Source organism: Rhinolophus hipposideros, assembly GCF_964194185.1.
Source record: "Rhinolophus hipposideros genome assembly, chromosome: 21".
Taxonomy (NCBI): domain Eukaryota; kingdom Metazoa; phylum Chordata; class Mammalia; order Chiroptera; family Rhinolophidae; genus Rhinolophus; species Rhinolophus hipposideros.
The window spans coordinates 30260319-30283470 of NC_138067.1; the positions used below are offsets into that span (position 1 = coordinate 30260319).

The 23152-nt window shown below is 46.5% G+C and overlaps 1 protein-coding gene across 2 annotated transcripts in view; it reads right to left on the minus strand.

Moving 5' to 3' along the window:
* ZDHHC7 (zDHHC palmitoyltransferase 7) overlaps positions 1-19394 on the minus strand; it is a 28785-nt gene extending 9391 nt beyond the window's left edge. Inside the window, exons 1-3 of one of the 2 annotated variants that reach the window (XM_081030830.1) lie at positions 19112-19394; positions 5642-5727; positions 2255-2586 (exon numbers count right to left, since the gene is read on the minus strand). In XM_081030830.1, the coding sequence (XP_080886956.1) occupies positions 2255-2569 (315 nt within the window). In that variant the 5' untranslated portion in view covers positions 2570-2586; positions 5642-5727; positions 19112-19394. The remainder of the gene's footprint in view (positions 1-2254; positions 2587-5641; positions 5728-19111) is intronic. The other variant, XM_081030831.1, reaches the window with a different exon arrangement.
* Positions 19395-23152: the final 3758 nt, after the last annotated feature.

Sequence of the window (23152 nt, forward strand, 5' to 3'; positions counted from 1 at the left end):
AGCCCGAGGGGCCTGTCTGTCTCTCTCCTCGGTCTGCCTCTCTAACAGCGTCCACATCCCAATTCTGCAGCCTGCAGGGTTCTTGGCGGGATTTTTGCCCTTGGGTTCCTCAGTGGTTTCTGTCATTGCCACCTGAATCCTAATATGTAGCACAGCTGAAACAGTGACATCTAAATAGACAAAGGACTTGAACGGACAGTTGTGTGAAGACATAGGAATGGCCAAAAAGCACATGAAAAGATGCTCAGTGTCACGAGGGAAATGCAAATCAAAAACAGAGTGAAATACTTCACCCCCACTAGGGTGCCTATGATAATAAAAGATGAACAGTAACATCAGGACGCGGAGAAACTGGTCCCTCATGCACGGCTGGTGGGAATGTAAAGTGGTGCAGCCGCTGTGGAACACAGTCTGGCAGTTCCTCCAAAAGCTAAACGTAGAGTTACCATGTGAGCCAGTCATTCCACTCCTAGGTATCTGTCTACCCAAGAGAAATGAAACATACGCATAAGTCTACACAAAAACTTGTCCACAAATGTTCATGGCGGCAATATCCATCACAGCCCCAAGTGGAAACAACCGAAATGTCCATCAACTGATGATCTCCATAAACAAAATGGGGTCTAACCATCCAGTGGAATATTATTCAGCCATAAAAAGGAATGAGGTTCTCACACACGCTACAACTTGGATGGACCCTGAAAACCTTATGCTAAATGAAGGAAGCCAGATGTAAAAGGCCACATATTGTATGATTCCGTCGATATGAATGGTCCAGAATAGGCAAATCCACAGAGACAGAAAGTAGATTAGTGGTTGCCTAGGGCTGGGAGAAATGGGGGGACTGGGAGTGATGGCTAAGGGGTGCAAGGCTTTTTGGGGGGGATAAAATGTCTGAAATTAATGGTAGTAATGGTTGCACAACTCTGTGACTTACACTGAAAATCAGTGAACTACTCGTATACACTTTCGAAGGATGAATTCTGTGGTGTGTGAGTTAAGTTTCAATTGAAAAAGTCTGACACCCAAGATCTCAACCTTCTCCTCTGCCTGGGTACCGCCTCCCTCTCAGTCTCCCGTGTGAGCCTCTCTGTCGTGAGGCGACAAGTGGAATGGACATGCCCACCAGGAACAGAAGTGGCGTCCTGCACACACTGCCTCCTCACCACCTCATCTCCCCCAGCTCCTGGGGCTTCCTGTATGAGATTTGAGGCCTTTTTCCAGCGGAGGAGAGGGTGTGGTGGCAGGAGGTGGGCTGCTAAGGCGCGAGGGACGACGATACTTGGTAGAAGAAACAAACACGCTCTGATGAGGAACCTCAGCCTGGTCAATTCTCCTTCCCCTACGTCCCCTCTTCCCCCGTGCACTCTCACAACTGGGAACTGTCATATGGAGGTGATCCCATCACCAAAATGCCTATAAAAGATGGACCCGGCCTGGTTTTCAACATCCAGGAAGATGGTTGACACTAACAGAGCTTTTCCTACACTGGATATTTGAGTAGAAATCATTACTCTGGCTCCTATCCCTGTAACAGTACTCTCTGTGGCCTGAGTACCTGACGTGTGGTGTTTCTGCTGAAGCAAGGAGAGAGGACAGAGACACACAGGGGTCAGGAGCAGGGTTTGGTACCCAGAGGGAGGCAGTGTTGTGCAAAAGGAAAGGAAAAGAGAGTCCTTTAAAAATCTCTGAGGGCTATCTGGTTGGGTTATGGTCAAAGACTGCACAATCAGGTGAGGCCACGAAACCATGGGCAGACTTAGCTTCCGAGCTGTCCCCTAAGTGCTGCTCCCATGTGCCCATCTGGCTGGGTCTGTAATACTGTCCTGGGCCTAAGACCTCTACTAGGGCCTTAGCTATAAGAGCTAACCTTGAGTCCAGAGAAGTTCAACTAGTTACTTATGGTCAAAAGGCAACTGAAGAGATTAGTACAGTTTTAAACCTAGATCGCAGATTTCTGAACTTTCAGTCCATTCGTTAGAGAAACAAAGTATTTAAACTAGGAGGGATTTTAGAAATTAGTGCAATCTCTCCATGTGAATCAACAGCCCATTGGGGATATTTTTCATTAACATACCATGATACTGCATTTATTTGAGCGATGCTTATTTTTTTGCAAAAATACCACAAGCCCGTATCCGGGAATTACTAAAAACCTGAGGTTCCAGGAGCAAGCAGTCCCTCGCCACCTGGTCTGTGGTGTCACCCTAGGCCAGACACAAGAGAAAAATCCTGCGAGACGGGGAGTACTCACGGGGTCTGTGAGCATGGTTCTCAGGTGAGAAGACAGGGCGAGCACCGCTAAGCAGTTAAAAACGACCCCATTGACCACGGAGTACCAGAAGTCTTTGGAAGGCAGCAGCATGACAAACGTCACCACGAAGTCTGCATAGACGACCAGAAGCCACGTCATGACGGCGCAGATCATGCCGCAGCCGTCGCGGATGAACCAGAGTCTGTCGGCCACGTCAGCCTCGGAGGAAGAGGAGGATGAGGAGTCGTAACTGTCATTTTCAGTCAGGAGCGGATGGTGTTCGATATCGCGGAGCCGGTGTCCTGATGACGGCATGATTTCCCCGACGCGCCCTGGAGGGGATTGGACAGAGCTCGTGAGGCTCCCAAGGAACACACCATCCCCTAGGGCTAGATATGCCACCAATGGACAAAAATAAGGAAAAGAACAAACCAGAGGTGGAATCACAGAACCCAAGTGCCCACGCCGCGGTGGACACGAAGCTTTCCCACTGCTGCCATCCACTGCCCACGCCAACGAGCCCGGGCAGCCTGATCGGTCTGTGCTGGGGCTCACCATACACCTGACAGCTCTCGCACACACAGACCACCAGCACGATGGCACGGTGAGGAAAACATGACTGTTTCTCTGCTCACTTGTATGCTAGACACTGAGCTCATCGTTCTTACCTGGGCTTTCTCAATGCGATTCTCCGTTTCCCTTCTCCCTCGTTTGAACTCTGGTAACATGGGATCATGTTTTTGATGCAGGCCCCCATTTTTAATCTCTATCTTCTTCAACTCTATACTATTTCTAGAATGCCCTTCCTCTCTATTTTAATATTCTAAACTTTCCTTCACTCTTTAATCCATTCTTTTCACACCTTTCCTGTATTTCCTAAAGTCACCGATACCTGGTAATATAACAGGGTCCAACAAAACAAAAGAGAAACTTGCACTTTTCCTAGTAACTTGTTTTGCTGCTTCTTTAAACATATGACCTTCTCTTATCAGGGTTTGATATAAGAGCACTAATACTCGTGATAAATAGACAAGGGAAATGAAGTCAGAGATCATTTGGCCTCAGTGTTTGTACAAGGGATAGAAAACAATGACAGCTTTTTATCAAAGGACCCAGGTGCTTCCTCAGCACAGGCATGCTGCTCATCTTTCAAACAAGAACAGCGCCAGAGACCCTCACCCAATGTAAAGCAGCAGGAGTGATGAGAACGAATGCTCTTGGAATCTGCTGCAAATAGTTACTAGCAGTCTTTCGCATCTGGGTGTTTTTCTCTTAAGTGCAACTGGAGCATAGTAATTATGAAAACATTTAATGAATGAATGAACGTCCTGATGAGAGTTCATTCTACAAATATTTTGCAGAATTCCCTCTCAATTTAAAAATACTGACTGGTACAAGAGAGAAATTGTTCCCCAAGGTCAATAAAAGAACCCTGCCCAATAGATCAGACAAAAATAGCTTTAAAAATTTTTTTAAGTGAAATAGAATAAACAAAAACAAGAATTTGGGGCGGCCTTAGCCAGCCATTCTTAGCTAGCACTTACTGAACCCTGCATCACCCAGATTTGTCTGCCCTCCTTCCCCTGCAAACATCTCTATTGAGTCCATTCTCTCTAACCCCACTCTCCCTGTAGTGCCTAATGTTTCTCTCTTCCAAGCAACTCATCCCAAAAAAACAGTTCTCCTTCCTCTGAGGGGCACTTAGAAAAGGGTCTCTGAACGTCAGACGTGACTGTTTAGAGAGGATACAACTGGTTCTGCCTACACCACTGTAAACCTGATTCTGTCGGGGGCCGAGAGAGTACCTGGAAGCTTCTCTCCTGCCCTTGAACTACCAGGGCACATTCATCAGTTCCACTTGCAGTGCAGTTACCACTTTCTACCATAAGAGAGCTTCTGTGTCTCCCTCCCTGACTGCCAGCGCCGCAATAGGGAGGGTCTCTCCCTGTGCTCCCTTTCAGTCCCTGCATGCTGTTGGCAAGTGTCTGTTTGTTTACAGGCAGGCGCAACAACAAGAAATTGGCACCGCTCTCAGATTTGAACAGTTTCCTTGTGATTTCCGTAAGAGTTTCTAAGTGAATCGTAACTGCACATCAAGACCTTAAGCTGAAAAATTCCTCCGACCAGAATCCTTTTGCTTTATGCTGACTCCTCAGTAGGATGCCGTCTACGAGAAACAGGTGCTTGCTTGCTGGGCAGTAAGGTGTTAAGTTGCACAGCCACATGTCCAGAGACAGACTAGCCTTTTGTCAGAGTACAACGCTTGTGCAGTCTGAGTTCCAGCCAGAAATCAGGCCTCTGAACGTCTTCTAAAGGCATGAATAACCTTCCGGTTAAGGTACTGGTGAGAACTGCCAGACAGAGCAGGACGCAGCCCTGTGGTGGTATGCAGGCCTCTGCTGGGGGTGCAGACGGCAGGTCTGTTTGTGCAGGAAGAGCAACCACAAAGACACCACGCACTGGCGTGGTAGGGCATTCCCAGGAGTGCATATTAGGATGCTGGTACACAATGCTCATGAGCTTCAGAGCCAAATTCGTAACATCCACTAGAAGACAAAGGGAAAACCATCTGACACCCAGAAGTCTGTTTTCAAGAAAGCAATCAGTGGACACGGCAAGGTTAGGGGGGGCGGACGCATTCGAATTCTGTCATAAACTGTACGAGTGTTCCCTGAGTCACTGTATTTACACTTCATTAATGCAACAGGAAGGGAGGGGAGGAAATGAAGAAACAATTCCTTTACTCTGTACTGATATAAAAATACTGGGAACACGAGAGCCATGGCATGGCAATTTGCAAAGCAATATTAAAAAGGGCACACTCGTTAGGGTAGGGCTGCAGTCTCATTCTACACTGAAGACCAAAATCGCTACCGATGGACTGCTCCTGTAGACCATTTCTGGGAGAGACCCGAAAGCACTATGCACTGACCGCTGGCCAAGCAGATGTCACATCATCGTCTTCCTACTTGAGTGACCGATTTCCTGGGATCTTTGTCTGCACTCCTGTCCCTAAGCTGTCTGTCCTTATGTGAAACAAAGCCCCGTTTCCCAGAACGTGAAAAGCTGCACTGCAGACCTCCATTATTTAAGGTGACAGCCACACAAGCAAAACCTTGCCATTACACTTACACTCGACATTCACCTCATCTTGTAATACTTGCTCATTAACTTCTCGGGTCACTTCCTGGACCCCCCTTCCGGAGACACACCGTCCCTGTAGGATAGGCAGGAAGCGAACCAATGACAAAAGGTGGAGAGAAAGACTTCCCTATGGCTGCTGGCCTCTTGTACTGTCCATATTGCCTTCTCAATAGCATACCATTGCTGTCAGCTGTCAGAAAGGAAGCAGTGATTAGACTCCTAAATAAAGAACCACACTCTTACCTCACAACTGATTTCGAAACATTACTTGAAAATTTTGCGCCTTTTCTTCAGGATCTTAAGGTGCATGCTTTCCTATGTGATAGGATCTGAAAGACAAGAAAATTTGATTAGAAAAGTTACTTATTTTATAATTTCTTAGGGTATGACTAATTTTTGGAGCGTATATAACCAGCGTAACATTTTACACATAAAGTTCTGTTATTGAGAACTACCCTTAACTATAAATCATTACTCCCCTAAAGTTTCATTACTAGTAAATTGACCGGCGATCCTGAGAATTAAGTCATTTATTTTAAGTCTGTCCAGTTTATCCTCTTGCTATTTTAGCCACAGTATTAAATATAAATCTTTAAGCCAAAAATCTCTTGAGAAAGACCCCAGGGGATAATCCAGACCAAATCGGACCAGCCTGCATTTCAATAGTCAACAACTGTTTTACTAGTCAAAGCAAAGGAATTACAGAAAAGAGGGAGAGAGGGAGAAAAAGAGGTGAGAGATGCTGGAGGGAGGGCCGAGTCACAGAAAGGAACACAGTGGAAGTTGTGTGAGGGCCGCCTACTGAATGAAGGAACTCCCAGTTCGCATCTCCTACTTGGCAGGCGAGTGCACGGACACAGGCTCTCTAGAAGCACTCATCGAGCCTGAGAGAAAAGGCCTAAAGATACCAAGAGGCAGGGGAACCCTCACAAAGAGGTCAGATTCACTGCCACATTTTCCTAAGACGAGGGCAACCAGAGGACTCCTTACCATGGACACAGAGGCCCAGTGCGCTTAGCACATCTCATTCTTACATAGGAATGAACAGCCAACAGTCAGGTGTTTTGAAGAAAGCCCAAAACAGGTCTCTTGAAAGACAGAGACCAAAAAAGAAGGGAGGGAAAAGAATTCAGAGCAAGCACGATGTACAGAGAAGAAAACTTAAGCAAAAATAAGAAATTGTATCTGTGAAACAAAAAGAGGAACATTATGAGGACTTCCTAGTTATTGAAAAATAAAAATGTGATGGAAGGATTTTGAAATCTTAAAAATAGGAATAGACCAGAGAGTGGGGAAATCTCCCAGAAAGGAGAACTAAAGGTCAAAGAGAAAGACCTTAGGAGAGAAAATAAAATAAGATTAGAGGACCAGTCCCGGAGGTCCAGCTTGTAAACAGGAGGTCCGGCAGAGGCAGCCGCCAAACAAATATCCTTCCCACACAGCTTGGCTTCCATTCTATTGCCTGGTCATGCACCTTACAGCCTGTCCATTCTGCTTTTATCCAATAGCCTTCCAATACATTATTTTTCTGCTTAAGCAAACCCTCAGGTGGTATCTGTTTTTGTTTTCTGATGTTTCCTTTTTTAAATGTATTGGGGTAACATGGGTTAATAACATATAAATATCAGGCATACAATTCTATAATATATTACCTGTATGTTGCACTGTGTGTTCACCACCCAAAGTCTAGACTCCTACCGTCACCATATACCATGTTTCCCCCAAAATAAGACCAAACCGGACAATCAGGTCTAATGCATCTTTTGGAGCAAAAATTAACCTAAGAACTGGTCTTCTATTATATTATGTTAGATAAGACCGGGTCTTATATTAAGTTTTGCTCCAAAAGACGCGTTAGAGCTGACTGTCCGGCTACATCTTGTTTTCGGGGAAACGGTATTTGACCCCCTTTACCCTTTTCATCATCCCCCCAACCTCCTTCCCCTCTGGTAACCACCATACTGTTGTCTATCTCTGAGTTTGTTTCTTGCTTTTTGTTTTATATCCTACAAGTGAAATCATATGGTTCTCATCCTTTTCTGTCTGACTTATTTCACTTTAGAACATGATTTTCCTCAAGATCCATCCATGTTGTTGCAAATGGCCATTTCATCTTTTTTTATGGCTGAGTAACATTCCATTACCTATGTGCACATCTTCTTTATCCAATTATCTGTGGAAGGACACTCAGGTTGTTTCCATGTCTTGACTATTGCGAACAATGCTGCAATGAACAGAGGGATACCTATATCTTTACAAACAAGTGTTTCCAATTTTTTCCCAGAAGAGGGATTGTGGGTTGATATGGTAATTCTATTCTTAACTTTTTGAGGAACCTCCATACTGTTTCCCATCGCGGCTGTACTCATTTATATTCCCACCAGCAGTGTAGGAGGGTTCCTTTTTCCCCACGGCCTCCCCAACACTTGTTATTTGTCTTATTCATGGTAGCCATTCTAACAGGTGTGAGGTGGTATCTCATTGTGGTTTTGATTTGCATTTTTCTTAGAGCAAGTGAAGTTGAGCGTCTTTTCATTATGTCTGTTGGCTGTTTGTATGTCTTCTTGGGAGAAGTGTCTGTTCCGGTCCTCTGCCCATGTTTAATTAGAAACAATCCAATTAAAATATAGTGTCTGTTTCTGAAACCAGGACCCCTACCTTGAACACCAGAAGGCTGGCATGAAAGAGGGTGAAGAGATAGGGGAGGGCATGGTTCCCCAGCCTCTGCCACCAAACAGATTCTAGTGCTCCTCCCAGTAACCCAGAAGCTTCCCGGTGTTTCCTGTTTCCTGTCTGCCGCACGTCCACCCTGCGCCAGGCTCTGCTGTCAGCCTCCCCTGCCCACACCATCCACTGCAAGTCTCCGCAGGACTGGTTCTCCCTCCGCACTCAGCTGGACAGCCTCCCGCCCCCCCCACACACAACCCTAACGTATGAGGTTGGTGCAAAAGTAAGTGCGGTTGAAAAGGTTAAAAATAATTGCAAACACCACAATGACTTTCACACCAACCTAGTATTTCCAGCTCTGAGGCCCTTCTGAACTTGATAATAACAAATGTGGAATGCCAAGTTGTTTAAACAAACGGTGGTGACTTTCTAAACATGGTACTTAAAGATAGTAACTTTATTCAAATAGCTATGCAATAGCCAACAACTTTAAATGCCAAATAATATTTTGAACTAATAATGCCTAATTATGCCTTAATATTTTCAATGTTCTATTCACATTCATTTTGAGTATTTTCAAAATGAGCTTATGTTACCAATGCTTTAGAATAAAACTGGCTTTGCAAAATACAAGACTGCCAATAACAGGCACTGGGTTCACAGCAGACTCTCTACAATGAGACCAAATTCCCACTACTTTTATAAATTTAAAAAAGTAACCAACACAGGAACGACTTCGGAAAGCGGTCTGGCACTTTCTCGAAGTTAAACACACACCTATCCTATGCAGTTCCACTTCTAGGTATTTACACAAGAAAAAATGAATATGAGCACAACACATGTACAAAACTGGTCACAGCAGCTTTATTCATGATATTCCAGAAACAACCCAAATACCCATCCCCAGGAGATACACAAACAAACTATGGTATATTCATACCATGGTATCCTTCTTAGCACAAAATAATTACTGCTACATGCAACAACATGGGTAACTGCAAAGAGAAGGAAACCAGACGTAGGAGATGTACAGTGTGTGTCCATCTACATGGCACAGTAAACCAGGCAACACTACTTTATTGCGAAAGAGACAGGACAGGGGTTTGAGCACAGGGGGGAATGAGTGAGAAGACTCCAGGGTAACTTTCTGAGTTGATGGAAATGCCCTGTATCTGGATAGGGAAGTAGGCTACACGGGCATATGCATTTGTTAAAACAAAATTCAATGAGCTGTTAAGAAAAAGTCCAAAACAATGAACTACACACTTAAGTGTTCATGTTATTGTATATCAATTATGCCTAAGAAAATTAATAATAATAAAGAGGAAAAACAACCAGCGCAGGTCCATGTGGCAGGTGTGAAAGGGTGGGTTGCCCAAACAGCTTTCTTCCTAGAGGAACTGCATTCAGGAGTCAAGACCCTGCCTTAGATTTACGTTTAACTGTATCTTTGGTTAAGTTTTTTTCTTAATCTCTTCCCCTCACCTTTTTCCTTCACTTATAAACAGAAAATGTATTTCTCATAAACAAACTGAAAACAAGTAAGTAAACAAAAGATACCTGTATTCTTTGGTGATCAGTTACTACAAAAAAAAAAAATCAAGATACAATTATTTCACTATGCCAACAAAAAAGGAAGTCTACCCTAGAGTCTGGGATTCGTGTTTATATTCAAGTGCTGTTCAAACTCATTGTTTTACTATTCATACACCCACTGAAGACCTGTAACACAGAAACAAGCAAGCCTCTGCTTCAGGCACAGAAGCAGCATATGCAGCAAACACCAGCCATGAGAGATCCATTTAATTCAAACCTGGGGCCCTCCAGGCACCCTCCTCTACAGCAACCACAGACAGGAGCTGTGCCCACAGGGGCTCACAGAGCAGCAGAGGTGGAAATCAGCCTTGTAAATAATGCGCTAAGTGTTATCCCCAAATTAGAAGCAGGGCGTGATGAGAGAGATGACAGAGCTTCAGTAAAGAAGACAGCACGGTGGGCCCTGATGACCAAGATGTGGAAGGAGAGAACAGTGTGAGAAAGTACATACCCAGGGAGGGGAATACCATGCACCTAAGGGCCCCCCACGCAGGGCAAAGTTGGGTGGGGGAAAGAGAGGGGAAATGGAACCCAAAGATAGATTGGGATCCAAAGCACTCTGAATGCAAAGCTAAGGAGTCTGGATTCTGCTGCAATGGGAAGCACCAGAACTTAAGTAAACGGACAGATGCTTTTAAAAAGATAACTGACAACAAAGTGAGAGTAGGATGAAAGAAGGAAGACAGGCAACCAGAAGGCTGCTGCGGTGACCCAGAGCAGAAGTGATTCAGGCCAAGGCCAGAGGGGAGCAGGGGCCTGAAGGGGGCTGCCTGAGAGACTGTCACAGCAAGAAAAGGCATAGCAGTGACCAATAAGATGGAATAGACGGGAAAGAGTACAGGAGAGTAAAAGGGCCTCGGGCATGACTGCCCCGGCTGACTCATGGAACGTGGGAGCTGCAGACTTGGGGAGAAAGCACCCAGACTGGGGCTCAGGGACTCTGAGGCACCTACAGAATAGACTGGCAGACAATTAGTCTTTGACCTCCTCCAGCCCCCTCCCTAGACCTACAGAAAGAGACCCCAGCACAGGAAACCGATGAAGTGGGAACGGATGTGATCACCCAGAAGGCCAGCGTGTGAGGCTGGAACCCTGGGGAGCACAGGTGTGAAAGGGGAGAAAGAGGTAAGAAGAGCCGGAATGGAAGTCAGGAGGGAGTTAAGGGCAGGAAGGAAGACGGGAGCAGTCAGCACACCACACGGGGAGCCAGGAGAGGCGAGGCAGACTCAATTTCAGTAAATTGCCAAAAGCTTGGAGACTCGATGGTGAGAAAATTAAAGAAGCAATTAAAAAAAAATGCAATTAAAGGAAGGACATATGCAGCCTAAAGGAAAAGTAGAGGAAAAACATTTTTTAATTTTCCCCTCTCATGTATCATTTCACTTAAATTGAGATAACAATCTTAAAGAAGTACTTGGTCTCCCCATTTTACAGCTGAACCACTTTGGACCCACAGGGTTTAAGGACCCACCCAAAGTCACAGTTAGTCCCTGGGACTCTACGAGAATCCCACCATGTTGCATCTTGACCTGACCATGCCACACTTTAAAAAAAAGGCCTGGGGGTGGGGGCCGGTTAGCTCAGTGGGTTAGAGCTCAGTGCTCTTAACAACAAGGTTGCTGGTTCGATCCCCACATGGGCCACTATGAGCTGCGCCCTCCACAGCTAGATTGAAACAACGACTTGACTTGGAGATGATGGGTTCTGGAAAAAAACATTTAAATAAATTTTTTTAAAGTTTTAGAAAAATAATTTTAAAAAGCCTAGGACAGCCCCAAAAGTGACTGAATGTAAAGAGCATGAAGAATATAAGTAAGCCTAGGTAAGCCAATTAGGCTATCGGGCTAAGAGAACATAAACTAAGAGGTCCTGCCATGCTTGCTCTCATTTCTTTTTTATTTCTAATTTTGTACTTATGTGAACTTTTCCTGCAAAAGCAATATAGGCTCACTTTTTTTCTGTTTTTAAAGAATGAGGATCCAAGTTTCCAGACTCAGGGGAATGACGGCTAACAGAGAGGATGACCCTTCTTCCCTGGACTGGAGGAAGGGGAGGTGGCGGGGGGGCAGTGGCTACAGAGAAGAAGCACTGGAGCTAAAGAGGTTCACACTCCCTAATACTGTTTTCTGAGGGAAGAGTACGGAGGTGGGCTGTGGGTGATAAAGTGGAGGAAAGCTTAATAGCTCCTAAGACTAGAAAAAAGACGCCGGGGCAGGGAGCGGGCAGCCAAGAAAGGACTGAAACCCAACACTGTGGGTGCAGACAGTGCTGATAACCTTCGGTTCCTAATAAAGCCATGGGAACAGCCAGCCCTTTTATGCCAAGTCCGGCCCAGATGCTGACTGGGGTGGACATTAGAAAAGGTGATGATAGAACACCAGGGTGTCAAAGGCAAGACTTGAGTTGAAATGATTAACCAATGTTAAGATGAAGGGGGGAGGCCTGATAAGCCAGGAAGAGGAAACATCAAGGAACTGGAGGTGGAAACATCAAGGTGAGACTGAGAATCAGGTTTGGAGGAAGTGACAAGGTAGCCAGGTGGCCTGAGGCAAGGTCAGCAGGGGGATTTTTCAGAATTCGGAGGAGGTACCATTCAGCCGAAGGCTCAGATCTCATGCAAACAGGTTGCTACACAGGAGGGGAGTGAAGGGAGAATGTCAAGCACTAATGTCTCAGCTGTACCGACTACCTGAATGATAAGTGACCCGGATGGGGCCTGAGTCAGGGTAGGTTATCACCAAAGAGAGCCAGAATTCTCACTGACCTTGGTAAATGAACGGAGCATTCAGACAATCTACTACAGTGTATTTACTGCAATTATGTTCTTAAATGTTCTTTCCACCAGTTTACAATCATGAAAGATTTAGTTTGTGCTTTCAAAACCGACCAATAATGGATGCCATATGAAACCACTATTTTCTTCTCAAATTACTGACTCTGAAGAACACAATATAACCTTTAAGGAAAAAAAAACCCAACAGAATATTAAGCGAACTAAAGCCAAGTTTCAATAATATGCTGGCACATTATCCTTAATGTGAACAGTAAACTTATTTAACCTTTCTACAAAGATCTTTTACACTAAAATACTTAGTCACTCAAAAATAGCACTCGGACACTGCAGATCAAAATGATGGAAACACACCAAGAAGCCATGGGACCAGAAGAGGAAAGTCAGTCTCATGAGTGGGGGATGGGGTGGAGCCAACACTGAGTTTCTCTCTTTTCTCACCAGCCATACTTCAGTCTCTTACTAGGTCTTTCTCCTCCATAGATACCTAAATGTTGGGAGTGCCCAGGCTCAGTCCTGGGTTTTCCCCTTTATCTAGATGCTCTCTAAATGGTCTCATAGGATCTCAGTCCCATGTAGTTTAAAATATGTACATCTGGGGGGTGGCCGGTTAGCTCAGTTGGTTAGAGTGTGGTGCTAATAGCACCCAAGGTTGCCGGTTCGATTGCTGTATGAACCTCTGTGAGCTGTGTGCCCGTTAAAAAAAAAAAAAAAAAAGTGCATCTGGGAAACTCCCAAGCTAATAATGTATCATTGAATATATCCAACTGGCTTCTCCAAAACTCCACTGTAGGAAGGTCAAAGCTGAAACACTACCCACCCCCCCACCAAACTGTTACGACCCCACTCTTCCCATCTCGACAAACAGCACCACCACTTAGTTGCCAAGGTCAAAACTCACCCTTCATGATGAGTTTGATCATCCTTCCAGGACTCATCCTTCATCTAACTCTTTCCCCCACTTGCACATCTAACCCATCAGCAAGTTCTGTGGGCTCTACCTCCAAAGCCGACCCAAATCGGACGCTCTCCTCTACCTCCTCACCCAGCCAGATCAAGGCACGTGAGCCCTCACCTGGGCAGGACTCAGACCACCTAACCAGTGCTGTTTCTACACTCACCCTGCCCTCCATTCCCCATGCAGCACCCAGAGTACGGAGTCAGTCCCTCACTTAAAACGATCCGATGACTGCCTCTGCATTTAGAATACAAACCAAAGGCTTCCCCGTGGCCTATAAAATCTTACCCATCTTGAAGCCTGCTGACCTCACGTCTCACCATCCTCCCCTTGCTGGCTGTCTTGTTCCTTTGTCATCAGCTCAACAGAATGTTCCTTATAATATCCCCAGCACGCCCCTGGCACACTACATGCTCCGCAAATATTTGTTGAGTGAATGAGTGAGAGCATCAGGAAGCGTGCTTGGGGAAGACCAGAAAAAGCAGACATTAAGCCCACAGCAACATGAAAGGAATATGAAAGAGGATCAAAGTGGGAGGACTGGCAGGAGGGTGGGATCACAAGGTCGGGGAGCCTTGGAGAAAAAGAGTAGGGGAGAAATGTGGAAGGGTTAAGGGGAGAGAGGGAGAAGGGAAGAGAGGAAGAAGGGGAGGAGGAGAGAAACCCACACTCGCAGGGCTTTTCATGGGAAAGTCTCAATTTCAGGTGTGTCACCTGGAGCACCTAAGGTGTGCTCACACACACACCAAAGGTTTCATTTTTATCCCTGTAGTAGAGCCACAGCCTGACTCTGAATGTCAAATGGAGCTGTGATTTTTAAACAGACAAACATGGTTAGTAAACCTTCAAGAATCCCAAATCTAGAAGAGAAAAAAAAGAGCCCCAGAGTTCCAAACCTCTTTAACCGTCCTGTCTTAGGGAATAGCTGAACCTGAAGATTGATGAATCCCAACCTCTTTCCACATTTTCCTAAATAGGGCTTCCTTGTTTAATATGTAGTGAATTTTTATAACATTGGACTCACCCAAATCCGAAACACCATGAACACTTGACATGCCAATAGATTTAGCTCTGAGCTGCAAGTTAATGACAGTGTAAAAAAAGGCAAGTCCAATTAACCATATCTACTGTGTGTCAGGAGTTTTCTATTCATTATCACAGTTACTCCTGCCACCACCCTAAAAGCTAGGCACTATTATTAGCTCATTTTGGGGATAAGGAAACTGGGCCTTAGAGCTGAAGTAACTGGCCCAAGTTCACAGCCAGTAAAGGGTGGAGTCAGGACTGTTTTGACTCCAAAGCCCATGTTCTTCCATTCAATTATCTCCCACAGCACTTGGTTTTAGAAAATGCATTCTGTAATGAATACACTGCATTCGGGAAACGTGGAACTTTAAGAATTCAAAACATTTCAACAAAGAAATGAGACTGTAAGACTGTCCCAAGAGAAACTGGAACCTTCTCTATTCTGAGTGCCCCCTGCTTACTGGGTGCAGCAGGTGAGCTGCACCATTTCCCAGAAGGCACCAAACCACCAGCTTAAGAGAACTGGCCTCTCCTTCCATTGGTTGACAACACTCCTCACACCACCCATATTTATTAGGCACCTTTTAACCTCTAGGCACACAACGCCTCCTCCTCCCTCATTCCTACAAGCTGAGGACAGACACTTCCCACTGACAGCTCTGATTCTTCCCTTCTCACCTTTCCCACAACCCACACATAGACACCCTCACCTCTGGCCTGAACCTTGCAGAATCCTAACCTCAGAGGGTCGCCAGGTTCCAAACACCCTCTATGTGGCTGCAGGATTTACCATCAAAATCACAGCGTGGGTCACAAACTCGATCTGGTCCCAAACCTTGGGACCACGGCCTTCCAGGCGCCATTGAGTCAGCTCTGCTGACCTCTCCGGGCTGTTTCCACCACTCTTTTCCACACAGCGCTCATTCTGGCTCCCCTTGCCATGCCCTTTCATCCTCTGTGCTTTTGCTCCTGCTGTTCCCTCCAATGAGAAGACTCGCTCTCTCTGCCTGGGCAAATTATTCATTAATCTAACATTTACCAAGCACCCACCACGTACCAGGCACTGTCAGATAACATAAGTGTTTGAAAACTATGAGATGCTGTATCAGGACAAGGCATTACCTTGGCCCGGTAAGGAGTCTGGATTTTATGAGACGCAATGCGAGTTTATTCCAAGTTTTTCGAGGCTAGAATGAAGTATAAGCAAGGCTAAGATGAGCAAGACAAGAACATGGCTGTAGGAAGAGACAAAGAGTCAGTAAAAGGGAAGAAAATCAAAGGGGCAAGTGAGAGTAAATGACTAAATGCGTGTCCCACAACAGGAAGACCAAAGGACAGGTACAAGTTAGCATTGGGCAAGAGGGATTCTCTCTTCCTCAGAGACAAGGGGAAGAAAAAGACGGATGGATATTCCGAGATATTTTACCTAGAAAGGAGTCAAAGTTGAAAGAACTCTCCCAGTGGCCTCTGTCTCCTCCATGATCTAGACGGGTGAGTCATGTGTCAATGGTAAAGCAAGAGAGAAGTGTCATTTTAAGGACGGGACCATGAGAAAAGGAAGGATGCTGCGCAGTATTCAACCTTGCCCAAAAGGAGGTCCGGCCTTTGTCCTTGGCTGACAGTGATTTATGGTGGGGCCTGGCCATACCAGAGAGACTAACGGTTGGATTTAAGGTGGGCGTTTGGGTCACACACTAAGAAGTGACCGGGAAACCGCGATCAACCATGTGAGCAATTAATCAGTCACACCTATGTGATGGAACCCCAATAAAGACTGAACACCAAGGCTCAGAGGAGCTTCCCTGGCTGGCAACACCCCATGCATACTGTCTCATAGGAACGCTGGGAAAGTAATATGTTCTGACTCCACGGGGAAAGGACAACGGAAGCCCCATCTCTGATACTTCCCTGGACTCTGTCCTTCGAACCTCTTCCCTTGGCTGATTTTAGTCTGTGTCCTTTACCTGTAATAAACCATAACTGTGAGTACAACAGCTTTCAGTGAGTTCTGTGAGTCCTTCTAACTACTAATCAAATATAAGGTGGTTTGGGAAACCCTCAAACTTGTAGCTGGTGTCACAAGTGAAGGTGGTGTTGTGGCGACTGTTCTCTGTAAAATTGTGGTTGACTAACTTCACAGTTGGCCTAAACGCTCAGGTGCTACAGCTGAAGGGTCACACGGCAAGTTGTTAATTAACAGTGACCCTGGACATTGGTTTTGGGGAGAAGAGGGAGTGTGAATGAGTGTTTACACTTTATGCTCTGCTCTACTATTTAAACTTTTTACAAAATAAGCATGTATTGCTTTTATAATGAAAACATTCCTTGTAAGAAACGTATCCTCAAAAACCAGCTTCAAGAAAGCGATCCCGTAGAGCTGTTCTGCATGGACTGGAGCGGGAAGTTCTGGAATCATCAGGAAAACTACTTCTCAATTCATCAATCCCAAACAGTAACTTCGTATGTGAACTTATTTCGAGTCCCATTTCCTCCGATTAACAGACTATATTACATAGATCACCAAGGAGTCTAAGCCTGCAGGGACAATTTCTGAAAAATGTAAAAGTATATCCATACTTTCGACTGAATCGAGACTGGTCTTACATCGAGTTCCTTTTACTATTGCCTCACTGAGAGGGCCGTTCTATCCGTGCTAATACAGTCACGTGCTGCATAACGATGATTCAGTCAACAACGGACTGCATATACGTCGGTCTCATAAGATTCAAATAGAGCTGAAAAGGTTCTATTGCCTAGTGAATTATAGTGCGTGTCATGTGCATGACTCGTGTTTGTGGCAAGGCTGGTGTGAACAAACCTGTGCTGCCGGTCATATAAATTATAGCACACACTACAATTTGTACTGTACATAATACTTGATAATAAACGACTATGTTACTGGTTTATGTATTTACCACACTATACTTTTTATTGTTAAGAGGATGTTCTTGCTACTTATAAAAACAAGTTTGCTATAAAACAGCAAGCTGTGTTACCCTGGCAGCTGCCTCAGACATCTCGTGTTTACTCCATCTCGATTGCATCCGTTTCTCTTGTGCTTTCTTTAATCTTGTGTTACTTTGTAGAGTCACATGCTGTACAGGTTTGTAGCCTGGGAGCAATAGGCTACACCATCTAGCCTAGCTGTGTAGTAGGGTAGGCCATCTCGGTTTATATAAGGACACTATATGACATTCAGTCAACAGCGACATCGCCTAACGACACACTTCTCAGAACATATCCCTATTGTTAAGTGGCATGTGACTGCCCTTGTCCTTTCTAGAAGAGGATTTCTGCTTTTATACTGCATTCATTAGCATGGCTATAAAGTTCCAATTCACTCACTGTAATTTGAGGCAGGCTCTGAGTCACTGGGAACAGAACACTTCCGTATACATTTTTACCTACTTTACCTTGGTATGAGACATTTGCGGAAAGAGTTCCAATTGTTTTACGAATTCTTTAGGAAATTATCTCTTCCGATGGTCTTGTTCTCCTCTGCCTCGCAACTCAAAAGTCGACGTGAACCTACCAGCCTTCACTCCAAAAGTACATAATCCAAACCACTTCAATAAAATCGAACCCTTCTATTGCGCCAACGTTCAAGGAATGCAATTTATCACGTGTGCTCCATTCCATTTTTCAAACATCCCAAGAGCCATTCACTTCAACCAAGTTGTAACTTCCTAACCCGTCAGCTTTAACAGGGTGACGTTTTAAAAGGTGACTGGAGGGAAGTCCAAGTTGGGAGACGGTATCAAAGAAATGAAATTCATCGTCTATGAGGTGAAGAGTTTAAGGAAGAGAGACATACCGAGCTCGATTTCTAGGCCATCGGAGGCAGTGAGAGTAAAATACATGAATATATGTGGATTAAATACATACCCTGAGCGCATTACACATGGGACACTGGAGCATCAGTGTGGAAAGCACTGTACACAACCTGGGCAGCAAAAGAAGCCAGGCGTCTGCATCAACAGTTGTCCTTACCCCCCAGTGTAACTACCCTAATAAACTGGCGGCTCCCAAGTGAGTGGTGTCCATGTAGCAGCAGAAAGAGACTCCGTTCCAGCAGCAAGGACGCCGCGGCTGCACGAAGCACAGACGCAGACGGTGATGGCCCTGGAGGCGGGCCTGACGGTCCCCTGTCGGGAAAACCCCTCCAAAGATCGGGGACAGGGGTAAGGGAAGAGAAGGACAAAGATGCGCAGAGAGCAGGAGGAAAGTAAAACACAAAACTTCAGGAAGGGAAGCACACGGGCGTTCAAGAAGCCACGGACGACGTGGGAGAAGGGCCAGCGCACCGTGTGCCTATGATTCACTCTCTGTAGCTCACAGAACGGTGGAGAGCCACCCTGTGTTCCTGCCCGAAGAACCACGCCGCTAGCGGAGAAGCAAGCCCTGGCTCGGGGAGCTGTCAAGCCCAAGGTCAAGCAGGGAGCCGGGGCTGCCATGCGGGCCCCGTCCAGAAGGATCCACTAGGGCGCGACAGACGAGGAGACCCCTGCGGAAGTCAAGTGCCCGCACAGACATGGCCCCGAGGCGTCTGGCAAGGTCGCAGAGACGCGGCGGGGTGAAGGGCCGGGGGCCGGGGCCTGGGAGTGGCCGGGAGGCCCGGCGGTGAGCAGCCAGCCGGCCCCGCGCGGCCCGGCCCGGCCCAGCCCGCCGCACTCACCCGAGGCCCGGGCGGGGTCGCCCCGCGCTGCGGCTCCTCCTGACCTGTGGCGGCGGCGGCGGCGACTGCAGCAGCCGAGCCAGGGACGCATCGTGCGGCCGCGCTCACGGCCGGCCCGTTGCAGGCCCCATGGCTCGGCTCGGGTCGGTCCCGCCGGGCCGATCGCAGGGAGGCGGCGGCAAAGCACCCACGAGAGCCCGGAGCGCCGCCCGGAGAGCAGGCGCGGCGACCCCCGGAAGTTAGCGCTGCGACCCCCGGAAGTTAACCCCGCGAGGTCAGCGGCGCCGCGCCTGCGCAGTTCCCGCCGCCCCCTCCTAGCGGCCGAGAGGGGCGGGAGGCGCTTTACGGGGAAGTGGTGGCCGGGAGTCCTCTGGAACACCGGCTCTTGAGGACTGACAGGTCCTTGAGAAAAGGCAGCTTCCAGGTACAAGCTCCGCTCGCTAAAGTAAAGGGATCCCTCCACACGGACATCCGGAAGGGAAAGGAGGGGGCTACGGGCTGCCGCCAGGGCCAAGCCGCGCGCTGGGGCCGTCACCCCCCGTGGAGCCTTCTTACCCAGGTGAACGGCTCCTGCGGCGACGGCTCGGGGAACTGTCACCTTTCGGGGTGGCCGGTGCCGTGTGCAGGCGTGAAAACTCAGCAAATGGGGACATGGAAACGACGGAGGCGGAAGCACGTGGGGGAAAAGGGCGGCACATGCAGGACCGGGGTCCGGAGGCCTGACTCCCGGGGTCCTGAGCCCCTGGGCTCGCGCTGAGGGACCGGGGCACCGACGACTTTATTTTCCCAGATGACAAGTCCTATCTATTTTTTAAAGGTAGACACATGTTTTTATTATTTATTTGGGTGTCCTATGGTGTTTGGGACGATTTCCGCAGGGCTGGGAAGTAGGTGCTCCGTTCGCGTTTATGGGGAAACTGGGGAGGGCTGCGCCGAATTGACGACAAGCAGCAAGGAAGGTGGACGAAAGCAGTGATTACAGCCCAGGGACCTGTCAGCGTCCCACGGCCTGCAAGCCGCGTTCTCACTGCCCCCGGAAAGCGTCCTCCCGCTATAACCCTTTGGAAGTCTGGGGGGCGTTACGGGAACCACCGACGTTTCAGCCTTCAAACGTTCACGGCGTTGTTAGCATGTTGTCGGGGTAAGGAACGTCCCACCTTGTAGAGAATTCTTAGGAGTGTATTTGAGCCAAACCGATGACAGCTGCCAGGAAGCAAAAATGCTCCACGGATTGAGAACATGCCCCAGAGAACGGTCCTTTTGCAGCTTATGCCACTCGTTAGAGTCACAGGAGGAAACAGAAGGATGGTCACATGAAATCCTTTGTAGTGGCTGCCGGGGGCGGGAGAAAGCCAAGGAGGGGGAAGTCGCTGAGACGGGGTAAACGGCAAAACAGACAGACACACACTTCTTTTATGCGGGTGGGTGCGGGGCAGCCAATAATTAACATTTACAGCACCTAGAGCTGGTGTGCAAGGAAAAGGATAACAACGGGGGGGGGGGGGGTAGTGTGGTCTCCTGCCCGGGGAGGACGTTGTGCCCAATGATGCTGACATTTCTAAAGTAACTTATCTCAGATCAAGAAAGACGCTAGAGGGTGGCCGGTTGGCTCGGCTGGTGGGAGCGTGGTGCTCCTAACACCCACGTTGCTGGTTCAGTCCCCACATCGGCTACTTTGAGCTGCACCCTCCTTCAAAGAAAAAAGAAAAAAAGGACACTAGACAGGCTCACCTAAGGTAAAGATTGACCTTTGTCAAGGAAGCCACAGGCCTAAGACGGGACTTCCCGCCACGACTCGCTTTTAGTTAGGAATTTTCACGTTCAGACCATCCCATGTGGTTATGTTCAGTCTCTGAGTTCGTAGGGCCGCCGTCTTGGCTTCCCTGAACTTGTCAGGTTAGGTCTGTGGCCCCTTGTTTCACCCACAGTGTCCTGTGCCTCCATTCAAAATGGTGTTCTGCATTCAGCCACCCCTCACTGAGCCTCCCATCACCTGGTGCCTTTGTTTCCACCAGGGAGAGAAGCGAGGTCGGCCTCCAATCAGTGGTCACATCTTCTCCGTAGGCTGTAAGTGGCTCTATACTTGAGATGCACTTGCTACGAGCAACGTTAAAAGAATATATTTTTTTTTAGAAAAAAAGGTTAAATTATGACTTTTATACAAAATAAACACATGTAAAAGATTTAACTCACTAATTAATGAGGAAGGATGTAAGATGATACAAACGGTTGAGAGATGAATCCAAACGGCAGGCCCTTATATTTACAATCAGGAATGCTCAGATAAATGTGCTTAATAGATGCAAAACTGGCTGCTTCTACTGTGGCGGACGGAAGTCAGTGGAACTTGTACCACGCAAGATTCATTTGTTATCTGTGGGGAAGAATCACTTGTATTGCTATCAATTCTCTATAGCCTATAGATTCTAAATAGTTTAAAGAAAAGAAAAACCATCACGGAACCAGATAACCCAAAAAGGGTACGCCACACCATGCTTAGTTGTTCATTGAAGACACCCAATAAGCTTTTTTAACCCATTCCAAAGTCTTTCACAAAAAATGAAGAGGGAGGGAGCCTCACCCCATCATTTTCCTGAGTCCCCACACTCGTTTATGTTGCCTATGTTGTTAATTGCCTATGTTGTTAAATGTGTATAGCTTGTTTATTGTAACTTTATAATTACACCCTTGCTAAGGAAATAGTACAATAAAGTCATTCATTAAAATATTTAACAGGGATGGCAGCCGCTGACAAAAACAATTCCACTCCTATCAAAGATTTTCGTCTCTTTCTCAACAGAATTGATATGTGGTCTTCTGCAAGTCATTTCCCCTCTCCAAGCCTCAACTTTTTCTTTTTTAATCTCTAAAACATAAGATTAGGCTAGATTTCTAAGGTTTCTTCCTGTTTTGAAGACTGTGGCTCACCACAGAGGTTTTTGCCTCTCCCTGATTTCACTGAGACCCTGGGAACAGAAAACCCCCTAACATTGGTGGCCTTTGCAAGGGTGGTAACAACATCCCATCTCCAGGGTTAGTTCTGTTTACCCCTCGGGAGCTAGTTTCCAGCTAACCCGTCATTCCAGGAAACAGCCCTTTTATAAGTGGAGGCTCTGTTCAAATATGTGAAAAGAGGCTCAGTCTCATTCAGAGTAAAAGGAATGAACACAAATTTCAAGCACATGGAGATCCCATTTTTCATCTAGTAGATTGGCAAATACAAAAGTTTTTCGATACTCTGTGTTGGCCAGGCCGACCCAAGTGGTGCAACAGTAAATTCGTTTAGCTCTTTGCAGAGCAAGCTAGCAATACAAATCACAAAAATTGGCATACATACCCTTTGACCCAGCACTTTCCTCCTTAGGAATTTATCCTACAGATAGACTCACCCATTTGCACAAAGATGTTTGCACTTAAGTATTTACAGTAGCATGTTTGTAGAAGCAAGAAACTGGCATCGCCCTATGTGCCCATCCATATAGTAAATAAAGTGTGCTGTGAGGATGAAATGGAATACTGTGCTGTGCAATTATAAAAAGAGAAGGAGGCAGATTTTTATGGGTGTGGATGGTCTTCCAGGCATATTAAGTCTGTTGTGTAAAACGGAGTGTGTATTGGTGTAAAAAAGGAAAGTGGGGACACATGTCCATAGAACATCCCCCCCAAAAAATACAACAAACGGGTGTGTAACTTGTTATTTTTTAACCACGTATTCATTTTTAAATCTATAAAAAGTGTAATGAAAAGTAAATGGGACAACCCAATAGAACAATTGGCAGAGCACTTGAACAAGTACTTCACAAAAGAGACTGTCCAAAACATGAAAAAAATGCTCATTTTCAGTAGTCATCAGGGAAATGCCAACTTAAAACCACAATGAAATACTGTTTACACGCCCACCAGGATGGCTCACATGAAAAACCCCAAGTGCTGACAAGCACTGGCATAACGAGAAGCTCCGTACACCGCTGGTGGGCATGGCGTTGTATACAGCCTTGGACGACTGTGGGGAGTATCTGCCGAAGCTGAGTACACCGTACC